Source organism: Synchiropus splendidus, chromosome 3, assembly GCF_027744825.2.
Source record: "Synchiropus splendidus isolate RoL2022-P1 chromosome 3, RoL_Sspl_1.0, whole genome shotgun sequence".
Taxonomy (NCBI): Eukaryota; Metazoa; Chordata; class Actinopteri; order Syngnathiformes; family Callionymidae; genus Synchiropus; species Synchiropus splendidus.
The window spans coordinates 36085001-36095000 of NC_071336.1; the positions used below are offsets into that span (position 1 = coordinate 36085001).

A 10000-nucleotide genomic window follows, 5' to 3' on the forward strand; every position below is an offset into this window, starting at 1 on the left:
TCAGGCGACCTGGTCACGCCCCCTTTTCCTCGCTCGGCCTCCTGGCTCCTCCTCCTGTTTTGCCCCGCCCCCTTGCTCACTGCTCCTCCTGCGATGTCATAGACAGGAAGTCACTCCGCAGTGTCTGACTCACCTCACTCACTTCCTGTCGGCAGGGCCAAACTGGGAATGCCGCAGTTCCTGAGCTCGGAAGCTCAGAGTCTCCTCAGGAACCTGTTCAAGCGGAATCCAGCCAACAGACTCGGTACCAGACCCGACTGTCACTCAAATTTACAATTGGTTGACCACATGGCCCGCTGTGGTGGTGCTGTCATGGCCTGCAGCGCCCCCTGCTGCCGTGGTGACGCCTGTGTGTGTGCGTGACAGGGGCGGGGCCAGACGGCGTGGAGGAGATCAAGAGACATCCGTTCTTCAACACCATCGACTGGAACGTGAGTCTCTGCTCCTGCCCGCTCATGTGACCGGGCTTCACCTTTGGCGTGTGTCGTTCAGAAACTCTTCCGGCGAGAGATCCATCCTCCGTTCAAGCCGGCGGTGGGACGTCCGGACGACACCTTCTACTTCGACCCAGAGTTCACCGCCAAGACCCCGCGAGGTACCGCCTCTGACCCCTGACCTCGGCCCTGGACCCACCTGTGTGTGTGCGTGTGTGTGTGTGTGTCAGACTCGCCCGGGGTCCCGCCCAGCGCCAACGCCCATCAGCTGTTCAGAGGCTTCAGCTTTGTGGCAATAACAGAGGAGGAGAGTCAGGAGCTGCCCGACGCTATTGTGCAGGTACACACACACGCCTGTCTCTCTGTGCTTGTGAGGACCTCACCTGGACCAGGACCCTGGACCAGACTGGAATAAACTACTCCCACTGAGCTTTTAAGCCTGTAAACCTTGAGAGGACAGGCCCAACTGTCCTCACAAGTATGGCCACACACACGCTCACTCATGTCTTGTATGTGTGCGAGGACAGCACCTCCACCGCAGCACAGCTCAGTTCTCAGACACCTACGACGTGAAGGAGGACATTGGCGTGGGTTCCTACTCTATCTGCAAGCGCTGCGTCCACAGAGGAAGCGGGATGGAGTACGCCGTCAAGGTACCCGCCGTCCGGCGCTGACCCGGCCTCCCCAGGTTCTGACCCGACCGCTCCTCTGTTCCAGATCATCAGCAAGGCCAAGAGAGACCCGACGGAGGAGGTGGAGATCCTGCTGAGATACGGGCAGCACCCCAACATCATCACCCTGAAAGACGTGAGGCGCCACTCCTCGCACCATCTGGGGCTCCCCTCCGCTTAACCCCGCCGTGCCCCGCAGGTCTACGACGACGGGCGCTCCGTCTTCCTGGTGACGGAGCTGATGAAGGGCGGCGAGCTGCTGGACAAGATCCTGCGGCAGAAGTTCTTCTCCGAGAGAGAAGCCAGCGCCGTCCTCTTCACCATCACCAAGACCGTGGAGTACCTGCACGTCCAGGGGGTAAGGATGCCCGAGACCCGGCTCCCACCGCCATGGTGTAGCCTTATTGTCCTCCATTTTTCAGTTGAGTCCTGGTTAGGGATGGGCGCTAACTGATGGTACACCATATCCCACCAAACACCGTCTCCATGGTGACACTTCTGCATCTCACCATAAAGTGGATAAACACGCGGCTCACTGGCTGCATCGGACCTGCACACGTGAACCTGAGGAGAGGGTGACTCTCCTGCTGTGCGGCGTGTGACAGCTGTGGAGAGTGTGGTGGACTGTGGTTCACCATGGTAGTTTGAACCTTTGATCATGACACTGGTCGACTCTGACTCTCTGGATCCCTGTTTCTTTGATGAGATGGAGTGGTCCTCATAGGTTCTCTGAGGCGCTCCTCTGCCTTGGTTCACATCAACACATGCAGCTCTCCTGCTGCCAAGGTGACAACACTTGGATATTGGCGGCGGTGGCGTCCTCTTCCGCGTCCCCATGAGGCTTCACTGATGGAGGACACACTCTCACAGGCAGCGCTAATGCTAGGAGCCGCCATCAGTCAGGGACCATCAACAAATTCTAAAGCCTCAAAGTCTGAGTGACATCTTCAATAAGGCCATGGAAAACAAGCATTTTAGGAGGGAGAGAATTGTGAGAAGGTTTTTCATCACACGAGACGAAGGACTGACAGTTTGGTTCATATCTCCCTCTCACACACAGCAAAACTGCTGAATCATTGTGTTTCAGAGCGAGTCACCTACTCCCTGAACAATTTTCGATGAGAATCCCGAGGCTTTCGTCTGTAACCGAGTCGAATTCCATGTGTCTACAGTCTACGTCTTGTCCAGGATGGCGAGTTGAAAATGAGTAACTTTGCTGCAATTTTTGAGCCGCAGCCGCTCCTCATCAATGCATTTTCAATGGAGCCAGATCCGAGATTGCCGCACTTCTGCGACTCTCACGCAAATTCAGAAAGTGCTGCAGTCATTCTGAGCAGATTTTATGAGAGAGGACAAGTGTGACTACTGGACTGGAGATTGTCATGTTTCTGTGCCCCACCGTTTGGCCACAATCGCAGTTTGGAAACGCAAAACCAACTCTTTTTTTTCCTCCTCTGCTTCGAACCGCGTCTCCACAACAGAAGCTCCGGGAGGAGTAGCGTGCAGAAAATTTAAACAAAAGGTCATGCAAGACCTTTCAGTCTTGTTTTTACTGGTCAACTATGACGCAGTTTTCCTCAGTGTCGTTACAACATTGGTGCGTTTCGTCTTCCTCGAGGGAAAAAAGGGGCGTCGCCCAACACGCTGTTAACTGACAGAGTGGTGTGCGGCTCTCGCAGGTGGTCCACCGAGACCTGAAGCCCAGCAACATCCTGTACGTGGACGAGAGCGGGAACGCCGAGTCCATCCGGATCTGCGACTTTGGCTTTGCCAAGCAGCTGCGAGCTGAGAATGGCCTGCTGATGACGCCGTGCTACACCGCCAACTTTGTCGCCCCCGAGGTTTGTAGCTCCCACACGCTGCTGTTGGTCCCTCCTAGCAACACGAGTGTGTGTGGGTGTGTGTGTCAGGTGCTGAAGAAGCAGGGCTACGACGCGGCCTGCGACATCTGGAGCCTGGGGGTTCTGCTCTACACCATGTTGACCGGGTCAGTCCGCCACACGTGGACCAGCCGCCGGTGTTCTGGCCACGCTCACGACGTCTCTGTCCCAAACTCTCCAGCTTCACTCCCTTTGCTAACGGGCCGGAGGACACGCCCGAGGAGATCCTGGCCCGGATCGGCAGCGGCAAGTTCTCCCTCAGTGGCGGGTACTGGACCTCCGTGTCTGCGGAAGCCAAGGTGAGTGGGTGGGGGAGGGGGGATAGGTGAACGCCGACAGGCTGCAGAGTGACCCTGGGCGGTGACCACAGGACCTGGTGTCCCGGATGCTGCACGTGGATCCTCACCAGAGACTGACCGCCGGGCAGGTGCTGCGCCACCCCTGGGTGACCCACCGGGACCAGCTGCCCAAGTACACCCTGAACCGGCATGACGCCCCGCACCTGGTGAAGGTGAGCCCCCCTCACCCACCCACACGCACACACACTCTCTCACGCGGACTAAGCGGGCTTCCTCTGCCACCAGGGGGCGATGGCGGCCACCTACTCGGCCCTCAACAGGAACATCCCCCCCATCCTGGAACCCGTGGGCTGTTCCACTCTGGCGCAGCGGAGGGGGGTAAAGAAGATCACCTCCACCGCCCTGTGACTCAGCTCCTCTGACCTCCATTTGACCTCTGCCCGGCCCCTCCCCTACCTGAAGGCCCCATCCGGCTGACAGACTACTGACGGGGGAGACGGGTCCGGACCTCCAGAGATGTGATCACATGACCCCCGTCTGAGCAGGACGGGAGGTTCTACTCCTCCTCTCTGTGACGGTGGAATCAGCCAGGTTCACCCTCAGTGCCGGCCTTCAGAATAAAAGCGTGACCGGACCACTTCCTGCTCTCCTCTCATGGGACCGCATTTTAGCAATAAGACTGCCCCTGCTGGCCCGGAGAGTGAACTGCAGCTGATTCCCCAAAATTCCAATCTGATGTCCTCCAAAGCTCCAGGTGCTGAGCTGGAGAGGCTCCCAGGAGCCGTCCAGCTCCGGCGTCTGATAGATCCTGCTGATTGTAACGTTTCTGCTTCGCTGCCTCTGACTGTGGGAGAAGTGCCCCGGAGTTCAGGTCCCTCGCTGTAAGCACGACCCTCAGGTGTCCTGGTTCCAGGACTGGAGCAGCTCCGTGAGACAAGCTTATTGAAGAGCCATTCTAAATCACTCGCTGGGTTGTGTTTTTGAAATCCCGATTCTTCCGTGTCTGTAACAGTGGAACAGGATGGCGCTGCACCACTGGAGCCGCGCTGTGGTGATGCCTTCATGCTCGCCTCTGAAATCTGGAGAATGTTTCTGCTGATCTTCCATTCGAACCCAATCTGCAAATGTACATTTGTGTCTTAGAGATGTCATGATTCTTTGGGCTCCGCCTCTCATCATCATGTGACTTCCTGCTGCTGCAGCGCCGGCTCCTTTTCCTGCCGGACTTTCTATAAAACAATAAAACGGCGACGTGAAGAGCTGGGCCTGAGTTTGAGTTGTGCAGGTTCTCGCCGTCAACAGGTGCGTCATCTGAAGCGAAGTAAGTTATTGAGAACCTACGGGGAGCAGCCGTCCGGAGCAGCCCCCACAAAGATGACCTGGAGCCTGCGGTGACGTCACGACCGCACCGGGCCCGCAGCCCCGCCTCCCTCTGAGCGGAAGTGGAGCATGGAAAATGGATAATAAACACAATCGGCAAGTGAAGCGTTGAAGCATGTCCCGCTGAGGTGCACCCCCGGCGGAGGCTCTGGGGGCGCGGCTGGCGCGCTCCACAGTGGACTTCGATCGTGTCCCGGACACGGTTGTCTTCTTCAAACAGTGTGGAATGACTTGAACAGACGCTCCATTTCATATTTGCATCGTAAGCACTCGCAATGCCGCAGTATTTCCTTCACGTTGATTTGAAATGTGCAATTGAAATGACAACATCGAGCACTTCCGGATTGCATCCAACGCTTTTGTCAATAAAGCTTTTCAGGCGGCGGTGGCGCATGCGCACACTGGTGTGGAACTTCGCCGCTGAAGCTGCTTCATCTTTTCTTCAGTTGACCACAGTTCAACGCTCCCACTCGGTTCCGCTCGGCAGGAAGACAGCGTGAGGGAATATGCCCAAGAATAAAGGTAGGCGCTCCGGACTAGACCCGGTCCGTGCCTGGCGTGTCTCCGCGCTTCCGAGCCCGCCGCGGAGACACGCACCCAAAACGTGACCACGGGAAGCTAACGCTAGTTAGCAAGTGCGCCTCCGCCGCAGACGGGCGGCCGGGCCTCTCTGCAGGGCAGGAGCGGGCCCGGTCGGCTGTGGGCCAGGGTTCGGGGGCTCGCTGGAGTCTGTCCGGCGAGCTAACGTCTTGGGTTTGGCAGCAATCGGCCGCTTGCTGGTGTTAGCTAGCGGCTAGTTAAACCCCACCCGCCTGGCCTGCGTCCGCGGCGACTCAGCCCGGCGGCGGCGTGTGGGCCGCTCTCGGGCCGTGTGTGTGTCGAGGACGCTGAATTGTGTGGTTTTCACGGTCTGGTGTCGCCGGCGGACTTCCGAGCCTCCGCGCGGTGACGTCATTGTTTCGGGTCAGAGGTCGCCGCTTCACCTGTAACGTTCCCGTTTGTGCCAGCTGTTTAAAGACGCCGATGACCGCGGCTCCCCGGAGAAGTCTCAGTCGGTTGGACCGTGTTCATGTGCGGAACGTTTCTCAAGTGGGTGGGTGGTCCTCAGCTGGGCCAGGTCTTCCTTTGTCAGGAAACGCTCCCAGCTGTGTACGGCCAGGGTCAGTCCGCCGGCAACACCAGGCGCCACCACACCACATTGATTTGTGAGCAAGGGCCTGTGCTTTAGGGGGGGGTCCTATGATGGGGAAGCCCCTGAACCATTTTCTGTGGAAGGTCAGGGTCGCCAGCCCAGCAGAGGAACATGCACCTCCAGAGCCCAGCTTCACATGCGCCGCAGGCCAATAGGTGCTTCAGGACTATTGCTGTTGTGGCTCAAATGACTGTGGACTCTGACGTCCCGGTCCACCAGGCTCTCGGCTGGTGGGTGTCAGCACACTGGGGTCGCCTGTTTCCAGTCTGAACGGCGTCTCTGAGGATTGGTCTCACGAGGACCTGCATCCAGCCTCAGTCCTTCTGAGCTGATCGTGACCTTGCACCCAGCCTCAGGAAGAACGTCAGGCTCTACAGCCCAGCTGGAGCAGACATGAAGTGCTGTTGACATCCCAGAGTCTCTGGCTCAAACACACTTCCTCTTCTGGGCTGGAGCTGTCATGCAGCCGCTCCTAAAGGATGAGAAGCCTCTCCCAGCGTCTGCTCTGGGTGAGAGTTGATGATGTCATCCTGTGTGTCTCAGGCAAGGGAGGAAAGAATCGGCGACGTGGGAAGAACGAGAATGAGTCGGAGAAGAGGGAGCTGGTGTTCAAGGAGGACGGACAAGGTTGGTTCTGCCAGAGGCGGTCCTGGTGCGCTCTGGCGCCGGCGGCTCAGCACGTCACTCGTGGACCTGACTGTCATGTGACCTGGGGCCCGGGGGGGTGTCTCCCTGCAGAGTACGCTCAGGTGATCAAGATGCTGGGGAACGGCCGTCTGGAGGCCATGTGCTTCGACGGGACCAAGCGGCTCTGTCACATCAGAGGGAAGCTCCGGAAAAAGGTGGGTCGGCCTGAGGCTGGCGGCCCGGGGCGTGGGTGATGTGTGTAACGGGGGTGTGTGTGTGTGTGGCGCGGCAGGTGTGGATCAACACGTCAGACATCATCCTGGTGGGACTGAGAGATTACCAGGTGAGTTCCGTCTCTGCGCTCTCCGCTGTGCTGCTGTGTCTTCGCCCGCTCACCTGCCCCCCGCCTGTCCAGGACAACAAAGCCGACGTCATCCTCAAGTACAACGCCGAGGAGGCCAGAAGCTTGAAGAACTACGGCGAGCTGCCCGAGCACGGTGAGCCGCCGCGGCGCCCGCTTCAGGAGGCGCGCTGCGCTGCCAGACTCACTGCCTTTCTCCTCCTCCTCCTTCGCAGCCAAAATCAACGACACAGAAACCTTCGGCCCCGGAGACGACGAGGACATTCAGTTTGACGACATCGGAGGAGACGACGACGACACGGACGGGGTGAGTAGGCGGCGGCGGCCGAGGGGGGAGCGGCGCGCCCACCTGACCCGACCCGACCTGACCTGACGCTCCCGGCCTGTCTTCCAGATCTGACGGCCTGCTGCACCAGGGGAGGAGACGCTGCAGCCACCACACCATCACCTTCATCTGACCACACGCTCCGCCTGCAGGGGGCGACGCAGCGGGCCTGGTCCCTCGCTCTGGGTGGCTCTCGCACGCCCCACCTCTTTTAAAATGTATTTATATTGATTTCACGTCTCGTGGAATTTGAAGTACAGAATCTCTGGATTCGACAATAAAAAGATGAACCGTTTTTGTTTTCCTTCTGTTCCTCTGCCGGGCCTGTTGGCGCGGCGGCGGCGGCCCTCCGACCCTGGACTGGGAGGAGAACATGTATTTTTCTATGGTTTACGTCTGCGTCCGGAAGGTTCCGAGCGCTGGCACCAGCCCGGCGCTGCTCCCCTGCCCTGTAACTGCTGAACACAAATGTACCATGTTTGAATAAAGACCTAAACTCTCACGGGACTGCTGCTTTGTGGAGGTGGGGCCGCTGCTTCTCGCGCTCCTGTGACGTCACGGCGCTCTGACGCTGACCCCGCGGGGCAGCCCTGATGTCACCGCGCGCCGCTGGAGGCCGCTGTTGACTCTCACGTGTGCTCTCTCACGAGCCAGAGGAGCGCACGTGAGCCGTGCGCGGATGGAGGAGTATGTATCGATTTGGCGCGTCTGTGGATCCGAGGAGGAGCGAGCTGACGTCATGAGAAGCGAGGTGAGTCACGGCGGCTTGGATGACCTTGTCAACAAACTCCTCTGCGCAGCCGCACTTCAAGAATCGCTCAACTTGATTGACAGCTGTTTCCATCGCCTGAAACCCGGGTCTCTCGTTCTGACTGACGTCCGGCGCGTGAGCGTGATGGCTGGCAGTCGCGTCAGTGGTGCTTCAACTGATGTGCGCGAGACTCAGTGTGACTCCGCCCCGCGCCTTTTCCGTCGAGTCATCGTGGACCTGCCTCTCCTCCTCCAGTCGCTCCTGAACCTCCGGCTCTGTCACAGGCTGCGAGCAAGTGACGCCGAGTGGACCGGACCCGACAGGTGAGCCCAAGCTTTTTTCCCTCCCCCGCACCTCCGCGCTGAGAGGAGACTGGTGTGAGGCTGAAGAAGAGGAGAGGACAGTCTTCCGTCTCTCTGACTGGATGTCTGGCGCAGGCGCTGCTCTCCTCAGGTCCTGCTCTCCTCAGGACCTGGTCTCCTCAGGACCTGGTCTCCTCAGGCACTGGTCTCCTCAGTTCCTGGTCTCAGATCCTGGTCTCCTCAGTTCCTGGTCTCAGGTCCTGCTCTCCTCAGGTCCTGCTCTCCTCAGGACCTGGTCTCCTCAGGCACTGGTCTCCTCAGTTCCTGGTCTCAGATCCTGGTCTCCTCAGTTCCTGGTCTCAGGTCCTGGTCTCCTCAGGTCCTGGTCTCCTCAGGCACTGGTCTCCTCAGGTCCTGGTCTCCTCAGTTCCTGGTCTCAGATCCTGGTCTCAGGTCCTGGTCTCCTCAGGTCCTGGTGTCCTCAGTTCCTGGTCTCAGATCCTGGTCTCCTCAGGACCTGGTCTCCTCAGGCACTGGTCTCCTCAGGTCCTGGTCTCCTCAGGTCCTGGTCTCCTCAGGACCTGGTCTCCTCAGGCACTGGTCTCCTCAGGTCCTGGTCTTCTCAGGTTCTGGTCTCCTCAGATCCTGGTCTCAGGTCCTGGTCTCCTCAGGTCCTGGTGTCCTCAGTTCCTGGTCTCAGATCCTGGTCTCCTCAGGTCCTGGTCTCCTCAGGACCTGGTCTCCTCAGGCACTGGTCTCCTCAGGTCCTGGTCTTCTCAGGTTCTGGTCTCCTCAGATCCTGGTCTCAGGTCCTGGTCTCTTCAGGTCCTGGTCTCCTCAGGTCCACAGTCTGGGGGGGACGGGTGCGTGTGACCTCATCTTCTGACCTCAGGGTCCACTGAATGTCACCACTGCTTCCCCTCAGGTGAGCTCCCGTCCCTCGGGCAGGGTTGTGACGCCTGTCGTCGTCTGCTGCAGGAGCTTCTGAGAGACAGAGGAAGGAGGAAGATGGCGGAGCAGAAGAGGAAGGCTGAGAAGGTCAGAGGTCACACTGGTCCCCAAACTCCTCCAAGGAAAGGGGGGGAGGGGCGGGATGAGAGGGTCATGTGACCAGAGCTCTTGTGTTGGCTCCAGGTTTGACGTGGTCGCTGACCAACACGAGGTTTTTTGCTGAACAATGAGTCCAAACCTAGTTGAGCTGTGAACAATGCAGGAGCTTAAGAATGAGCCGAGCATTAGCAATTCACCAACTCAACTCAACAATAAGCCAAGCACTAGCAGTTAGCATAGCATCAAGTCAAAAACTCAGCAAGCAATTAGCATTAGCCATTAGCAAGCATCAAGTTAGCATGACTGGTGGGCTCAACACAGCCGTCTCCTTCTGATGACATCACTCTCTGGGTCGGTCCCGTCAGGTCCAGGGGGAGGGGCTGCGGAAAGGTCCCCACAAGGACAGGGAGAGAGAGAGAGACCAGCACGTGTGTCTGGTTTACCCTTTGACTCACATGAATTATTTACTGCCGTAATGAGGACCGGTCTCCCGGGAGGATGACATCACCGACAGCTAGTCATGTGACCAGTTCTCAGATCACAACTGGACCGATGTGAGCGAGCGAGCGAGCGAGCGAGGGAGGGGGGGTGTGATCAGCAGATGGAGAGAGAGAGAGTGGCGTCTGCTGAGCAGCTCACACACACACACACACGCAGGGCGCGGCGCTCTGATGCGGCAACCATGATGGCGCAGCCGTGTGTCAGCTCCTCACCGGGGCTGCGTCGCC

At 58.6% G+C, this 10000-nt stretch overlaps 3 protein-coding genes across 11 annotated transcripts in view; all 3 read left to right on the forward strand.

Moving 5' to 3' along the window:
• rps6ka3b (ribosomal protein S6 kinase, polypeptide 3b) overlaps window positions 1–4592 on the forward strand; it is a 13907-nt gene extending 9315 nt beyond the window's left edge. For both annotated transcript variants that reach the window (XM_053858716.1, XM_053858715.1), the window contains exons 11-22: window positions 156–244; window positions 367–431; window positions 493–595; window positions 665–774; window positions 962–1087; window positions 1152–1241; window positions 1305–1463; window positions 2785–2946; window positions 3016–3092; window positions 3167–3284; window positions 3356–3496; window positions 3570–4592. In XM_053858716.1, the coding sequence (XP_053714691.1) occupies window positions 156–244; window positions 367–431; window positions 493–595; window positions 665–774; window positions 962–1087; window positions 1152–1241; window positions 1305–1463; window positions 2785–2946; window positions 3016–3092; window positions 3167–3284; window positions 3356–3496; window positions 3570–3692 (1363 nt within the window). In that variant the 3' untranslated portion in view covers window positions 3693–4592. The remainder of the gene's footprint in view (window positions 1–155; window positions 245–366; window positions 432–492; window positions 596–664; window positions 775–961; window positions 1088–1151; window positions 1242–1304; window positions 1464–2784; window positions 2947–3015; window positions 3093–3166; window positions 3285–3355; window positions 3497–3569) is intronic.
• Window positions 4593–5037: 445 nt separating this feature from the next.
• eif1axb (eukaryotic translation initiation factor 1A X-linked b) lies at window positions 5038–7671 on the forward strand. The gene is made up of 7 exons (XM_053858778.1): window positions 5038–5186; window positions 6400–6483; window positions 6595–6698; window positions 6776–6826; window positions 6899–6980; window positions 7060–7151; window positions 7239–7671. The coding sequence occupies exons 1-7, from the start codon at window positions 5171–5173 to the stop codon at window positions 7242–7244; spliced, it is 435 nt and encodes a 144-aa protein (XP_053714753.1). The 5' UTR covers window positions 5038–5170; the 3' UTR covers window positions 7245–7671.
• A 137-nt stretch (window positions 7672–7808) lies between these two features.
• map7d2b (MAP7 domain containing 2b) overlaps window positions 7809–10000 on the forward strand; it is a 10144-nt gene continuing 7952 nt past the window's right edge. For 2 of the 8 annotated variants that reach the window (XM_053858734.1, XM_053858738.1), the window contains exon 1: window positions 9303–10000. This exon is cut by the window's right edge and continues 171 nt beyond it. In XM_053858734.1, the coding sequence (XP_053714709.1) occupies window positions 9874–10000 (127 nt within the window). In that variant the 5' untranslated portion in view covers window positions 9303–9873. Of the gene's footprint in view, window positions 7921–7986; window positions 8244–9147; window positions 9261–9302 lie in introns of those variants that run through there. The other 6 variants (XM_053858736.1, XM_053858740.1, XM_053858737.1 and 3 more) reach the window with 5 other exon arrangements.